The 17,016-nt window shown below is 40.5% G+C and overlaps 1 protein-coding gene and 1 long non-coding RNA gene across 2 annotated transcripts in view; one reads left to right on the top strand and one right to left on the bottom strand.

Moving 5' to 3' along the window:
* Positions 1–971: 971 nt before the first annotated feature.
* Positions 972–17,016, bottom strand: part of LOC103883455 (beta-1,3-galactosyl-O-glycosyl-glycoprotein beta-1,6-N-acetylglucosaminyltransferase 6-like) — a 28,745-nt gene continuing 12,700 nt past the window's right edge. Inside the window, 2 exon segments of the mRNA XM_031666906.1 lie at positions 972–1,226; positions 4,624–4,716. Of these exon segments, the coding sequence (XP_031522766.1) occupies positions 1,045–1,226; positions 4,624–4,716 (275 nt within the window). The 3' untranslated portion in view covers positions 972–1,044.
* Positions 14,964–16,283, top strand: LOC103883454. Its single transcript, XR_002521418.2, has 3 exons — positions 14,964–15,012; positions 15,693–15,857; positions 16,016–16,283. It is a non-coding gene; the product is annotated as an uncharacterized LOC103883454 (long non-coding RNA).

Below are 17,016 nucleotides of genomic sequence, written 5' to 3'. Positions count from 1 at the left end.
TGCCCCCCGTTCTGTTTATCCATTTGTCTGTCCAAGGGCATTTGGGTTGCTTCCACTTTTTGGCTATTGTGAATAATGCTGCTATAAATACATGAGATTTTTAAGGGAAAGTAATGGCTGAGGGTTACATTCTGCCAGTAGATCAGTGTTGACAAACAGGCGTGAGCCCCACGCAACGGAGTTCCACTGTCTTCTTCTTGGTGGCCAATCCTTCCACTAAGAAGTGAGACTAATTTTCACAAAGCTCTCAAAATTCAAAGAGCTTGGTTAAACCTTTTTCCCAGAATAACAAGGCTCTTGGCTCTGTACTTACATAAGCATTCAGTAATTTAGTGGTTCTTGGCACAGCAAGAAGAAACTACTTTGCTTTAAGGTAACTTCCCGTTCTTGCTTACATATCAAATAGCTGGCAGCCCAGGCAATATGGTAAGACCTCGTCTCTATAAAAAGTACAAAAAAAATTGCCAGGCATGATGGCGTGCAGTTGTAGTCCCAGCTGCTTGGGGGACTGAGGTGGGAGGAGGATGGCTTGAGTCCAGGAGGTCGAGACTGCAGTGAGCTGAGATCATGCCACTGCACTCCAGTCTGGATGGCAAAGTGAGCCCCTGTCTCCAAAAAAAAAAAAAAAAGAAAGAAAGAAAAAAAGAAAGCTGGATTTCTCTCTCACTAAGGGAGACAGGGAAAAACCACTAATTTCTGGAGGGACACTCCTTAATTAGGGCATTCTACAACATATGTAATATTATATTTAAGACTATGATAAGAATGGGTTAAATTAGGAGTTAAGTTAGATTGGGAGTTAAGAAACAGCAGCTCATGGCTAAGGTGCCAGCTGCAGTCGATTGAACTTTCACGCCTTCCATGTTCACAGTGACTCAGGCACGTTCTTCCTGAAGGCTCATAGGTGGTCCCCAGGGCTGCCACGTGTCCTAGACAAGATGTATGAGGAAAGTAGGGCACATATTCCAAAATAAGAGTTATTAGTTTTTTTATTGTTGATATTTTATATTTTCTTTGAAGTAGCTCTTACTCTTGGAGCAAATATTAGTCTGGTTCCACTGGGACTTCACCCTGATTCAGAGTTTTCTCTCGAATCCTCAGTTCTAGGCATTCCACAGTAAGTGGATATGTCTCCAACTCCAACTTGTTAGTGAACATGCTGGAAGATTCATAGAGCCACTTTAAATTCCCAGGTCCATAGATGCAGCTATCTCGCTGATAGTGACCTGCAAGTAAACAAGAAGACATCAAGAGAAACAAAGTGAAACAATAACCAAACAAAAACATCTTGCATCCGGAGAGAAAGCATTCTGGATTCTTTCAGCTCTCTGAGATGAGTGTTTGTGGTGTAAGATATGCTGCTTCACTTGCAAATGAATCTCTCAACTGCATTTATTTGCAAAAGCAGCAAGGGTGAGTCTGAAATAGAATTTTGTGGGTGAATGCAAGTTTCAAGCTGACAAGTTGTAGAAATTTATAGCACGAATTCATTCAGTAAATATGACAATGGTTATTCCTACTACCAGGTGACACTTCAGATTTGCAAGATGAATCAGGCATCTGATCACATCTGGAGAGGCATATATAAGGAAAAGAGAATTTCCCCAAATACTGAAGTACAGAATAAAATATGCTACATGCCCCGGAAACCTATGGAGTACTGTGGAAGTTAGGTCAAGGAGTACAAATAAAGGCCTACATGAGGTAGTAAGTTTTTTTACAACATTGTCTCAAATTATGCTTTAGTTTCCTAAGCATCTTTGCATAGCCAATAAGTGAGAATTTGGATGACTAAGCACACGTGGTCTTACACAGAAGACAGCACTATCATGCTATGTGTATAGGTATCATGCTATGTGTATGGTTGCAAGTTTAGGAAGTGAAGTATCTCTCTTCTCCTAATGACTCTAGTCAGTACATCCTTCCCAAAGAATCCTCTCCGCTCCATATAGCCCCTTCTCACTGACTACCTCCTCTGTCCAACTCCAAGCTGGAACTAGAAGCCACACACTTCTCCCTCCCTCCCACAATGCTTCACCTTCACAGCAACCTGGAGTGCCCCAGAAACCATGCTGGGAAGCCTGACCTCAAAATGCCATGCCCTCTTCTTTTCCTTGTTTTATCATATTGCTCCTTTAGCTGCTATCCTGCCGTGAGGGGGAAGCTGAGACCCAAAGGGTTCACGGGGTGTGACCACGCAATGGTGGTGGGGGATGGTTCAGGGTTGGCAGGCACAGGGTTGAAGAGGGACACTATGTTCTTGTGTGTCGAAAGGACCCTGTACATGGACAGTAGGGAAGAATTGTAAGCCCTGCATGGTGTGGTTAGAGGCGTGGCTTTAGAAGATGACTTTGACTTTGGCAGGAGTGTAAAGGAAGGATTTAAAGGATAAAGATGACTTCTACTGACAGGCACACGGTGAATTTACGTGCACAACAGGAAAGGACGAGAGACATCAACAGCAGGAAGGGGCTGGGTGAGCTGAACTGGAGAAAGGAGAAAGGTAGCAAGGCACAGGAGCTTTCACTGGCACCACGGGTGCAGGTCAGAGAAAGGAGGCAAGGTTAGAAGTGACATCAATTGGCATAAGGGAGAGGAAAACACTGGGTTAGTTTTGCTTCCGATGAAGTAAAGTTGTAGGAAGAGATGTGGGCACACAGACACAGCCACATACGGCAGTGTGGCCCATCTCAGTGTTCTAAATGCAAAGCTGGCCTAGGGGGCATGCCATCAGTGTTCTCTCCTAGAAAACAGGCAGCTGCTATGTTTCAGAGCATGGTTTCCCAAACTGCGATCTGTGAAACACGAGAGTTAAGAGAAAGGCATGAACGAGATGAACTACTAAAAATAGGGGTGGTGGTTCTACGGTCAAATAAGTTGGAAAAAGATTGCATGTTGCTCCCCGTATCACCAGATGAATGGCTCTGAAATTTCTGCATTATTTTCTCAGCATTTCCCAAATGGATTGGGCCATACCTTTTCTCATCACATCCTTGCAGAGTCTGGTGTTACAGAGTGTGATGTTCCAACTTCATGTACTGCAGGGGTGTCCTACAGATGGGGGCTGTTTTCCCAACTATTTAACCGCTAGTCTGCAGTAAGAAAATGAAGAAATTGGGCAGCTAGGGGAACTTTTATAACAATCTGACAGTACCACAACATCCAGGCAGCATTTTGGTTCTTTTAAAAATTAATTCTTTTCATTATATTTTATAATAATGTTGCTGCACAACTGATTGGAAAGAAAAAACTGGCTCTTCACATATGGGTAAGAAGCACTTTTAAAAAAAGCAATGGCTTAAAGACATTGTTCTCATAGATTTTTTTTTTTTTTTTTGGAGACAGAGTCTCGCTGTCTTGGCCAGGCTGGAGTACAGTGGCACGATCTCGGCTCACTGCAACCTCCACCTCCCAGGTTCAAGTGATTCTCCTGCTTCAGCCTCCCAAGTAGCTGGGATTACAGACATGTGCCACTATGCCCAGCTAATTTTTGTATTTTTAGTAGAGACGGGGTTTACCATGTTGGCCAGGCTAGTCTCAAACTCCCAACCTTGGGTGATTCGCCTGCCTCGGCCTCCCAGAGTGCTGGGATTACAGGCGTGAGCCACTGTGCTGGCCTTGTTCTCAGACATTTGAATCTCATGGATTAGAAATACTAAGAAGATTAACAAATATATAATAGCCAACTTTTTGTTTTGCCATTTAATTAAGTGACTTCCATCATCTATTTCTAAATATGGCATTTTAACATACATACAAAAGAGGAAGGACTTAATTTCAAATAAAGGACGGTCCTTTAAACTTCGGAAACATGGCTTTTTAAAAAACTTGCTACATTGTCCCTTTTTCTCATTTTGCCAGGGTTCAGTGAGGATTTTATCACGCAGCAGCATTCTTCATAGACTAGGCTGTGAAAATGACTCCAAGAAAAATGAGTTCTCAGCTTCTGGGTCCAAAAGGAAGAGAGAGGGGAAGTGAGGAGGGGCTTTCAAACAGACTCTTTCCCTGAAGGCACTGAGAACAAAACCAGAGCAAATCTCTCCGTGGTTCACAAACAGGAGGTCATTTTCACACCCGTCTATATATTAAGATGACTCATGAACTAAGAATACACCAAAGAATTTTGTAACTTGTTCCACATCAAGCAAATATGTGTGTGTGTGAGCAGGGAAGGCTAGTCAAATGCTACCATGTACAGTGTGTTCCTAGGACTTGGAGGGCTGTCTGCTTTCCATCTAGCTATTACTGCAGCAGGCAGAGACTTAAGGGAGACAGGTTGCAGTGACAAAGCCCTAGGCTCCAAGTCAGATGGCCACGTTCTGCTCCTGGTCCTGCCTCTCACTGGCACCTCACGGGCTTGTCATTTTCTTTCTCAGAGCCTCAGTTTCCCTATCTATAAAATGAGGAGGATTTTAAAGCTTTAAATCTATACGATGAAATAATTACTGCAAATCTACTGGCATGTTTTGAGAGCTATTAATTCTTGACCACTCGCATTATGACCCAGGCACAATCATTTCTGTGATCATTCCAGACAGATACTGTCATTCTTTCATTCCCTCTCTTTATTCTAATGGTGAAAATGGAAGTTCCAATAGAGAAGAAAAAAGGAGAAAGTGTTACCATGACAGGCTGTGTGCATAGTTTCCTGAAAAATCCACTTCACAGCTCTAAGACTCGCAGCTGAGATTTCTTGGTTTATGGATCCAGGGGCATCTACAGTGTTCGTGAGGAGAGAGACAGAAGTGGTTGGAATCAGTCAGGGAATTGTGGAGGGTCCCTAAACAAGCCGTGTTCTTCCTGCAGGACTTGGGAATTTGTCTATTTGTTCCCTTTGCTGTTGGCCCAACCATGGACCCTTTTTCTTGAGACACCAACGAACCAATAAAACAAACCATTAGGGAACCACCTATTCCTTGATCCACCTCTGTGAATCTTTTACTTAATGAGACACGGAAATCAAATGCATTAAAGACTTAATTTTTAGAATGTAACATATTAGCCTTTAAATATGATTTAATATGTATAATAAGGATTCAAACATACAAACTACTTAGCTGAATTTCTAAAGCACATTACAGGAAAAGTATTTCCTTGTGACAGGTGTTCTCAAAGGCTAGCATACCTCAGAATCACCTGGGCTTGAAAACGCAGATGGCTACCCCTCCCTGCAGAGTTTCTGATTCTGCGGGTCTGGGGAAGGGCCAGATAATTTCATTTCCAAGTTTCCAGTGCTGACTGCTCTAGGAACCATACTTTGAGAACTGCAGATGTACAAGAAACTATACCTTTTGATGATGATCTTAGAATGCACCTTTTGGGCTGAGCATGGTGGCTCACACCTGTAATCCTAGCATTTTGGGAGACCTAGGTGGGAGGATCATTTGAGCCTAGGAGTAGGAGATCAGCCTGGGCAATATAGCAAGATCCCATCTCTATTTTTTATTTTATTTTATTTTATTATATTTATTTATTTATTTATTTATTTATTTTTTAAGACAGAGTCTCACTCTGTCGCCCAGTCTGGAGGGCAGTGGTACAATCTCAGCTCATTGCAACCACCGCCTCCCCGCTTTAAGCAATTCTGCCTCAGCTCTTGAGTAGCTGGGATTATAGGCGTGCACTCTGCAGGGAGGGGTAGCCAATAATTTTCCTGTAATGTGTTTTAGAAATTCAGCTAAGTGGTTTGTGTGTTTGAATCCTTATGATAGATATTAAATCATATTTAAAGGCTAATATGTTATATTCTAAAAATTAAGTCTTTAATGCATTCACTATCCATGTCTCATTAAGTAAAAGATTCATGGAGGTGGATCAAGGAATAAATGGTTCCCCAGTGGTTTGTTTTGGTGTTCACTGGTGTTCAGTAATAGCCTGGCCAACATGGAGAAACCCTGTCTCCACTAAATACAAAAACTTAGCTGGGCATAGTGGTGCAGGCATATAATCCCAGCTACTTGGGAGGCTGAAGCAGGAGAATCACTTAAGCCTGGGAGGTGGAGGTTGCAGTGAGCCCAGATTGTGCCACTGTGCTCTGGCCTGGGCAACAAGAGCAAAACTCTGTCTAAAAAATAATTAATTAATTAATTTTAAAAAGCATGTTTTATACTTATTTTGTAGAGGAAGCGAAGAGATCCCAACATTCTTCCACTCCATCTTCCCAAAACATAGGTGGAATTGAGGAGATTGGTCCTATAGGGTTTTCTTTTAATTATAATTTACTCTTCAATAGTGTGGATCTGAACTGAGTGGATCCACTTACACCAGAAATTTTTTCAACCAAAGGTCGATGGAAAATACAGTATTTGTGGGATGTGAAATCCACCTATAGGAAGGGCTGACTTTTCCTATACTGAGCTCCTTAGGGTGTAGCAGGATGAGCCACAGACAAAACTCCTCAGACACCGAAATAAAGAAGGAAGGGGTTTATTTGGCCAGGAGCATCGGCAAGACTTCTGTCTCAAGAGCCGAGCTCCCCGAGTGAGCAATTCCTGTCCCTTTTAAGGGTTCACAATTCTAAGGGGGTGCGTGTGAGGGGGTAGTGATTGATTGAGCAAGCAGGGGCTACGTGACTGGAGGCTGCATGCACCGGTAATTATTAGATCGGAACAAAACAGGATAGGGATTTTCACAGTGCATTCCTATACAATGTCTGTGATCTATAAATAACAGAACCAATTAGGTCAGGGGTCCATCTTTAACTACCAGGCCCAGGGTGCGGTGCCGGGCTGTCTGCCTGTGGATTTCATTTCTGCCTTTTAGTTTTTACTTCTTCTTTCTTTAGAGGCAGAAATTGGGCATAAGACAATATGAGGGGTGGTCTCCTCCCTTAAGGGAAGGACTTGAGTGTGCATGGATTTTGGTATATGTGGGGGTCCTGGAAACAATCCCCCCATATACTGAAGGACAACTATATAGTTTCACATAAATACTAAATCTGCCACTTCACCATCTCCTTCTTCTTTCCTGGTGTTTCCCTTGGTGGCAACTGTGAAACAGTCTGGACTAGCATCCAACTCCTCCTCATCCCACAATTTTTAATAAAGATAGTCCTCTCTTATTGATTTGTAGTTGGCCACTTTATATAAAAAGATGATTAAATTTGTATCAGTTACATAAGCTGAACATTTTTTCCCCCACCTTGTCTTTTATCTTGAACATTTCTTGTTTAAATTGTTTATATGTATTTTATGTTAGTGGGATCTTTCCCCATTATATTTCTTGGTGATTATTATAAGAAAGCTGTTGAATGTCTTATGTTTTAGTTCCTTCCTATCTTTTTAGGAAGTCACACAAAGATGGGAAGAAATAAGAAGTCCCAGGTGACTCAGCGATTGCCCAGACCTCTGACCAACTCTTAGACAACACTTTGGTCAGTCTCTGACTCTGCTGAAAAAAGTGAGTGTTCTGTGGACTGTGTGCAAAGGAGCCCCAGACCTTGAAGAAAGGAGGGAATTTGTATCATAATATTCTGGTGTCTTGCCATAATTACAACTAGAAGGAAGGCTGCTTGGAGGGCATCTCTGTACTTCTTTGCACTACTAGTGAATGGATTCTGTCTAGTCTAGATATCTAGAATAGATAGCCCGCAGATTTAGGGAAAATGCAGTTAGTTTTTACAGGATTCTGTTACAGCTTCTGGCCAACATTTTCAGAATGGAGGAGCCTAGATAGATGACATAATCTGGTCTTTGTAGCTAACCACACTGTGTCTCTTTTCTAGGCCACAGGTTATATGAGAGAGAGTGCTCTTAAGCATGTGGTCCTGGCACCTCCTGCCTCAACAGCAGCATGCAGAGTCAGGGTCCATTAACAAACAAGTGCCCATAACAAGGAAGACAAAAAGCCTAGGGCATGATTTTAAGAAAGATAGCCCAAGAGGAATGCGAGGTTCTAAAGAACAAGAATCAAACAACATTGTGACCAATGACTCCAAAAAGAAATTAGACACAGGGGCTATTTGATCATCTGTGTTCTAAAATGGTAGAGACAGATGGCATAAAAATAAAAATAAATAGCATGAACTCATGTAAGTATTGGGAGCAAATTATGGTTGTAAATGAACTAAGGCTTGTGGCAATTGAAAGGAAAACAGAAAGGGCACTTCAGTTATGTTTAATAGAAAGAGATAAAGTAATAGACAAAGTTTAAAAAATCAATGACTCCAAAAGAGCCAAGCAATCTTTAAAAAGGGACAAAAATGAACAACTCACACTTACTGATCTTAAAACCTACCATAAAGCTGCAGTAATCAAGACAATGTGGTATTGACATAACAGTACCGATGATATAGATCAAGCCCATCCAACCCGTGGCCCATGGTGGCTTTGAATGCAGCCCAACACAAATTTGTAAACTTTCTAAAAGACATTATGAGTTTTTTGCAATTTTTTTTTTTTTTTTTTTTTTAGCTCATCAGCTATTGTTGGTGTTAGTGTATTTTCTGTGTGGCCCAAGACAGTTCTTCCACTGTGGCCCAGGAAGCCAAAAGATTAGACACCCCGATATAGATAACTATGGTCAATTGATTTTCAACAAGGTTTCCATGGCAATTTGAGGCAGGAAAGAATAGTCTTTTCAACAAATAACACAGAAATAACTTAATATCCACATAAAAAAGAATGAATTGGGATCTCTATCTCATATCTTTAACAAAAATTAAGTCGAAATGGATCAAAGATCTAAATACAAGAGTTAACAGTAAAACTCACAGAAGAAAACGTAGGAGTAAATAAATCTTTATGACCTTGGGTTAAGCAATAGTTTCTTAGATAGGACACCAAAAATGCAAGTGACAAAATAAAACATTTGACTTCATCAAAGTTAACAACTTCTGTGCTTCAAAAGATACAATTAAGAAAAGACAAGCCAGGCGCAGTGGCTCATGCCTGTAATCCCAGCATTTTGGGAAGCTGAGATCATCTGAGGTCAGGAGTTCGAGACCAACCCTGGCCAACATGGTGAAACCCTGCCTCTACTAAAAATACAAAAAATTAGCTGAGCGTGGTGGCCCGTGACTGTAATCTCAACTACTTGGGAGGCTGAGGCAAGAGAATTGCTTGAACCCAAGGAGGCAGAGGTTGCAGTGAGCTGAGATCATGCCACTATACTCCAGCCTGGGCCACAGAGCAAGACTCTGTCTCCAGGAAAAAAAAAAAAAGAAGAAAAGAAAAGAAGACAACCCACAGAATGAAAGACAGTATTTGCACATCATATATCTGATAAAGGGCTTGTATCCAGAACATATAAAGAACTCTTACAATTCAATAATAAGACAAATAACCCAATTGAAAAATGGGCAAAACATTTCTGCTGAGTAGATACACAAATGGCAAATAAACACATAAACAGATGCTTGACATAATTAGTTATCAGGGAAATTTAAATCAAAGCCACAATGAGTTATCAATTTACATCCACTAGGATGGCTAGAATTAAAAAGTCAGATAATAGCAAGTGTTGACAAGGATGTAGAGAAATTGAAATCCTCGTGCATTGCTAGTGGGAATGTAAAATGGTACAGCCACTTTAGAAAACAGTCTGGCAATTCCTCAATTAAGCAAGAATATGACCCAGAAATTCTGCTCCTAGGTGTATACCTAAAAGAAATGAAAGCAATTATGTCCACACAAACATTTTTACATAAATGTTTATAGTAGCATTATTCATACTAGCTTAAAAGTGGAAACAATTCAAATGTCTATCAACTATTGAATGGACAAACAAAATGTAATATACAATGAAATATTATTTAGCCATTAAAAATGTAGTACTGATACATGTTACAATATGGATGTACCTTGAAAATATTATGCTAAGTGAAAGAAGCCAGTTTTTAAAGGTCACATATTATATAATCCTATTTATATGAAAATCCAGAATAGAGAAATCTCTAGAACAGAAATTAATCTAGTGCTTGTTTAGGGCTGGGAGATAGGGATGGGAATGAGGAAAGAGGAGAGAGGAGAGAAGAACAGAATGATAGCTAAAGGGCACGAAGTTTCTTTCTGAGGTGATGAAAATGTTCTAAACACATTGTGCTGATGGTTGCACTTATGTGCGAATATGCCCAAGGCCACTGAACCGTGCACTCCAAATTGTATTCACCCTTTCCATTTTCACCTTTACCTTATCTTGTCAAAGGGTGGTCAATAGTCAACTAGTATACCTTTTTTTTTTTTTTTAACAGTGTTTCGTCTTGTCACCTAGGCTGGAATGCAGTGGCACAATCTCGGCTCAGTGCAACCTCCGCCTCCCGGATTCCAGTGATTCCCCTGCCTCAGACTCCTGAGTAGCTGGAATTATAGGTGCCTGCCACCATGCCCAGCTAATTTTTGTATTTTTTATTGGAGATGGGTTTTTGCCATGTTGGCCAGGCTAGTCTTGAACTCCTCACCTCAGGTGATCCACCCTCCTTGGCCTCCCAAAGTGCTGGGATTACAGACATGAGCCACTATGCCCAGCCTAGTATACCTTGAAGATCCTTTTTGGCAGCAAAGCAATCCACATATTCCTCTTTTCTTATGGTGATATAATGTGGAATTGAATAGACTTTAATTTTTATGGCAACGGAGGAGTCTTTACTATTTACTATTACTAACAGTAATAGTTTTTACTATTTAGTAACTAATTACTAAATAGGAAAGGAAAGTATAATTTTGTATTCAAAAATTAAAATCAATGCATTACCAGGGTTTATATTAAATATACCATTGCTAAGTCTGGCTTGCCAATCTTGTGAAGCTCCTATTGCACACACACATGAATGGATCTCATTGGAACTCCATAGGGTACTTTGTTATCAGTGTAGTGCTGAGTTGGTGTTTTCAATTGCTTTTCTTGTTTTTAAATTATTATTATTAGACTTACAATTTAATTTGTTATAGCGTGCTTTGCTGACACTAACCCTAGACTGCAGAGGTGTATGTTTGGCGTAGCAATATTTGGGTCTAGAATGTTTCAATGTAAGGCATCTATCACTTAAGGTAAAGCACATGTTTTCCTAAAACGTACTTGTACAGTCCCACTTCATTGGTGATATGTGATGCCTGAATCTGCTATTTGAATAACTTGCATCACACTCTTAGAGTAAGAGTAACACTGTTTCTGTATTAACGATTTATGTGCAGGTTTATTGTGTATCAGGCTAGGACTAGGGTCAAGTGATGAGGCATTCACTCTCAGGGTTATGTGAGTGCTGATCCTGAATGTGAACACCTTCTTGAGTTTTATACTCCAAGTGTTTCACATGTCTCATCCTAATCTTGACCCTGTGGTCCCTTACAAAATCCCTATATGTAAGGTCATAAAGAAATAAGTCATTCAAGGCGGGTCTTGTTGGCTCCGTCATAATCCCAGCACTTTTGGGAGGTGGATGGATCACCTGAGGCCGGGAGTTCGAGACCAGCCTAGCCAACATGGTGGAACCTCATCTCTACTAGAAAATACTAAAAATACAAAAAAAAAAAAAAAAATTAGTCAGGTGTGGTGGCGTGCACCTGTAATCCCAGCTACTCTGGAGGCTAAGGCAGGAGAATGGCTTGAACCCAGAGGCGGAAGTTTCAGTGAGCCAAGATCATGCCATTGCACTCCAGCCTGGGTGACAAGAGCGAGACTCCATCTCAAAAACAAACAAACAACAAACAAAACCAGCCACTGAGTTTTTGGTAATCTCTTACAGCAGCCATATGAAACTAATACACATCCTGAGATAAATGAACATTTTAAGTATTGTTTTTTGGTTTTTATATACTGCAGCTTGGTGGGCTAGATGGTGGGGTCTGGCTTTACTATTTGAGGTGGGAATAGCACTTCCAGAATCCCCACTTGTTCTGATGAGCACAACAAGCTGCTTTCAGGTGGAAAGACTCCAGGGCCCCCCTTGGTGCTGCAGTGCCAGCTGTGATGCTGCAGTGCCAGCTGTGATGCTGCAGTGCCAGCTGTGATGCTACAGTTGCTGCCCCCAAAGCTGTTAACTGGATATTGTTGCTGAAACTCAAGGCCACGTGGAAAGATGAGTCTATTCTGGTGGGAGCCAGAGTTCACTGCCACCCTCTGAAGCCCAGTACCTCTATTTGAATGTAAGAGGACCTATCAAAAAAATTTAGAAAACCATTTTCAATAGCTAAAGAAAAATTTGAATCTTCTGATTAAAAGTGCCCTTTTTTTTTTTTTTTTTTTTTTAACTTGAGGTGGAGTCTTTCTGTGTTGCCCAGGCTGGTCTTGAACTTCTGGGCTCAAATTATCCTCCCACCTCAGCCTCCTGAGCAGCTGGTATTATAGGCATGTGCCATTGAGCCTGGCTTGGAAAGTACCTATTGAGTGCCAGGCAGTTAATTTTTAAAAGAAATCCACACATTAGATACTTTCTCATAAAATTTCAAGTCTTCAAAGTCAAAGAAAAAAAAGATCCTAAAAGATTATATAGTGAATAGATTATCTAGAAAGGAAAGAGATCTAATTAGTAACAGAGTCATTAGTGACATTTGATACAAAGAGTGATCAGAGCAAAGTTCCAAGGGAGATTATCTTAAATTCAGAATTATGTACCCAACAAATTTATCATTCAAGAGTGAAAACAAATATAAGAACTCAAATAGTATACACTACTTTCAGAACATTTATTAATAATTACCCAAAGATGTACTCTAATTGTATAAAATATTAATTTAAGAGAGAGATAAACAGAATATAAGAAAACATAGCAAGCAGAGAAATAAGTTAAACTCATAGTTAAGTGTAAGTAGTTGTTGATAACATTACTTTGATGCTCATGGTAATTGTGAAGAAATTGCCTAAGAATTGCCTAAAAAGTAGAAGCAAAGATTAGATAAATCTGGTGTATTCTCTCTTCCTGCCCTAATTTCTACTTTTGACAGAAAAGGTCTTTCTCTTTCAACTCTTATAGCTTTTTTCTTTTTCTTGCCTTATCGAGCTGGCTACAGTTTCCTTTAAAATGTTGAATATGAAAGTGGTAATGTCATCCTTATTACTTTAAATAAAATACTTCTGATATTTCATCTTTAAGAATGACATGTTTGGGCCAGGCACAGTGGCTCTTGCCTGTAATCCCAGCACTTTGGGAGGTCGAGACGGGCGGATCACAAAGTCAGGAGACCAGATCTGGCTAACACAGTGAAACCCCGTCTCTACTAAAAATACAAAAAAAAAAGAAGAAATTAGCTGGAGTGTGATTGGCGGGTGCCTGTAGTCCCAGCTACTCAGGAAGCTGAGACAGGAGAATGGCATGAACCCAGGAGGCGGAGCTTGCAGTGAGCCAAGATCACACCACTGCATTCCAGCCTGGGCAACAGAGCGAGACTCCATCTCAAAAAAAAAAAAGAATGCTTTTAATTTGCAGTAGATTTTTGGTAGGTAGTTATACATCCAAGTTATCCATGAGTTTCCTCATTTAGCCTCTTCTCCTTTGCTTCTTTGGAATCAAACCAGGTCCATAGACATTCTTTCTGTCAGTTCAGACATTGTTATTGCACTGCTATAAGAAGAAGCCAGGACTTGTGCTTTTGTTCCTCTAAGAGTGTCCTCTCACCTTGAAGAAATCAACTTTGCTGGCTCTTTCTGAGATTTGTGGAAATCAATGTCCCCTGCCTGCTTCTTCCCACATGCAACACTGTGTGATCTTTGCTGCTTTGGAAGCTCCTTCACATACTTCGTGGTTTACAGTTTCCATTTCTTCTAGTTTCAATAAAGTTAGAGTTTGTAGTTCTCATTTTCCTTATGGCTTTTGGATATTATCCACTGAAGGGGATTGCTAACTTTTTATTGATATCGTCCAGTAAAAATCACAGCCAAATTCTTATCAGAACCTTACAAGCTAATCCTAGTACTAATTGGCAAGTGCAAGGACCAAAATAGCCAAGAACATTTTGAGCATAATAACTGAAATGATGCTATTGCTATTAGAAAAATGGACTAATGGAAAATAATAGCTTAGAAACTGACCCAAGGAACTTAGACTGAGAAGGAAATGGCACTAAAAATCAGCACTACTCAATAAATGGTACTGGAAACATTAGCTATCCAAATGGAGAAAGATAATATTAGATGTATTGCTTTTGCTGCCCCCCACAAATAATTTTCAGATATATCAAAATGGTAAATCAAAACCAGAAAAACCATTAATAGAAAATATGGGAGAATATTTTTATGGTCTCAGGGTAGGGAAGGATTTCTTAGAGAAGGCTTAAAATATATAGACCATTATAGTACCAGGAGGGCTGGAGTAACAAGGGAGGACGTGCAAGCTGGGTGTGGTGTCTCATGCCTGTAATTCCAGCACTTTGGGGGGTCAAGGCAGGAAGATTGCTTGAGACCAGGAGTTCAAGACCACTCTGAGCTACATAGGGAGACCCTGTCTTTTCAAAAAAGAAAAATAAAATTAGCCCGGTATGGTGGCACACACCTGTGGTCCCAGCTAGTCGGGAGGCTGAGGCAGGAGAATTGCTTGAGCTCAGGAGGTTGAGGCTGCAGTGAGCTGTAATTGCACTACTGCATTCCAGCCTGAGCAACAGAGTAAGAAGCTGTCCACCCTGCTGCCCCACAAAGAAAGAAAGAAACTAAGGAAGGAAGGAGAAAGAAAAAAAAGAAAGGAAAGGAAAGGAAAGGAAGAAAGAAAGAAAGAGAGAGAGAGAGAGAGAGAGAGAAAGAAAGAAAGAAAGAAAGAAAGAAAGAAAGAAAGAAAGAAAGAAAGAAAAGAAAAAGAAAGAAAGAAGAAAGAAAGAAGAGAAGAAGAAGGAGGAGGAGGAAGGAAGGAAGGAAGGAAGGAAGGGAGTGGGAGGAGGGAGGGAGGGAGGAAGAAGGAGGGAAGGAAAGGAAGGAAGGAAGGAAGGAAAGAAAGAAAAGGTGGAGGGGTCGAAGGAGGGGACAGACTTAGGGGAATGGAAGGAAAGGTGGAACTGGACACATCTAGGAAAGGAATAGGTTGTGGATGGAGACCAGTGAAGGAGTAAAATGATGAAGATGGCATGGTTTGGAATGACTGCGGAGTGAATGGTAAGAATAGAATGGTTACAAGAAATAGACAGGCTGTGGGCTCAGCAGAACCTGGTGCTTGTTTGGATTTGTGGAGTGAGGGAGGAGTTGGGGTCATTCTGGGATATGCTTATTTTAAGGACCCAGTGAGACACCCAAGAGGAGAGGTTGGGAAACCAGTTGGGCATGTGTGTTTGGAACTTTTAAAATATATTCGAGCTCCAGGTTTAAATTTGGAATTATTGTGTGTAGATAGTAATTAAGGTTGTAAGGGTGACAAGAACACCCAGAGCAAGGCATAAACTCTGATCCTTGGGCTGGCCATATGTTTCTGTATAGCCCACAAGCTAAGAATTGTCTTTGTATGTTTGAATGGTTAGGGGAAAAAATCAAAAGAATAATAATATTTTCTGACATGTGTTAATTATATGAAATTCAAATTTTGTGCCTATAAATCAAGTTTTATTGGAACATGGCCACACCCATTCATTTGGCAGCTTTCAAGCTGAGATGGTTTGAAAGTTTAGTGGCTGTGACAGAGACCTAGAGATAGTGTAGTCTGCATAGCCTAAAATATTCACTGTGTGGCCCTTTTACAGACACTCTGCTGACCCCTGACTTAGACGAAGACCAAAGCATGATAAGTGAATAGGGCTTTAGGCCACTTTCTGATAAGTGTCCGTATCTGTGGTTTATTAAAGGATAATGAACTGACAAAAGAAGCTAAGAAGCTGCCAGAGAATTAGGAGAACCAGGCGTGGCTCAAGGGTGACCAGTTGATTTATTGACACAGAGGTCATTAATGTCCTTTGGAGGTTATTTGAAAGAAGAGGTCAAGGGAGGAAGAGTGACAGAATGGAGATGAGGTAGGTTGAGGAGCAAGGCATATACAAAGAATAGAAGGAATTGGAGATGGCAGCTGTTGACCACTCCTTTCATAACTGTGGCTGGATGAGAGGAGATGAAGTGTCTTGAGGAACATAAAGGCCTAAGGCAGACTAATTTATCTTTTATTTTTATTAAGATGGAAGAGACTTGAATATATCGAAAGGCAAAAAGAAAGAAGCCATTAGAATAGAATAGGATGAAGATTTAGAAGAGAAAGGATCATCGTTTGTACAAGTTTCCTGAGAAAGAAGTTTCCTTGAACATGGGTAGGTTTTGCTTATTTCAAGATGTGCATAAATAGATTCTTTCTCACCGGGTGCAGTGACTCATACCTGTAATCCCAGCACTTTGGGAGGCCGAGGTGGGTGGATCACTTGAGGTCAGGAGTTTGAGACCAGCCTGGCTGACACGGTGAAACCCCGTTTGTACTAAAAATACAAAAATTAGCCCAGCATAGTGGCACATGACTGTAGTCACAGCTACTTGGGAGGCTGAGACACAAGAATCGCTTGAACCCAAGAGGCAGAGGTTGCAGTGAGCCAAGATTGTGCCATTGCACTCCAGCCTGGGGATCTGAGCAAGACTTCGCCTCCCAGAAAAAAAAAAAAGGATTATTTTTCTTAGCCTACAATTTTTTTTTAACCAATCCCATCACCCTTGTTTCTTCTGGTCCAACGTTCCATTTGCCCCTCAGATTTCTTTTTGTCGTTCCCTTAATGAGGCCCAATTGTCTCACCCTATCCCCACCAATCTAAATTAGACCTCAATAGTCTGAATAAATGAGGAGATGCAGAGCGCAAATAAGGAAATATTTTGGCCAGGCTCAGTGGCTCATGTCTGTAATTCTGACACTTTAGGTGGTCGAGGTGGGAGAATTGCTTGAGACCAGGAGTTTAAGACCAGCCTGGGCAACACAGTGAGGCCCTGTCTCTACTAAAGGGGGAAAAAAAAAAGAAAAAAAAATACATGTATAAAATATTTGTATTACAAATATTATATAATACAAATATATAATACATTTAATATTTATATATTATATAATATACAAATATATAATATGTATTAGATATAATATTTGCATTATAATATATATAGTTATTTTACACACACACTATATATGTAAAATAAAATCACTAT

The sequence above is a fragment of the Papio anubis genome, chromosome 6 (genome assembly GCF_008728515.1).
Source record: "Papio anubis isolate 15944 chromosome 6, Panubis1.0, whole genome shotgun sequence".
Classification (NCBI taxonomy): domain Eukaryota; kingdom Metazoa; phylum Chordata; class Mammalia; order Primates; family Cercopithecidae; genus Papio; species Papio anubis.
This window is presented reverse-complemented; position numbering and strand designations above follow the sequence as displayed.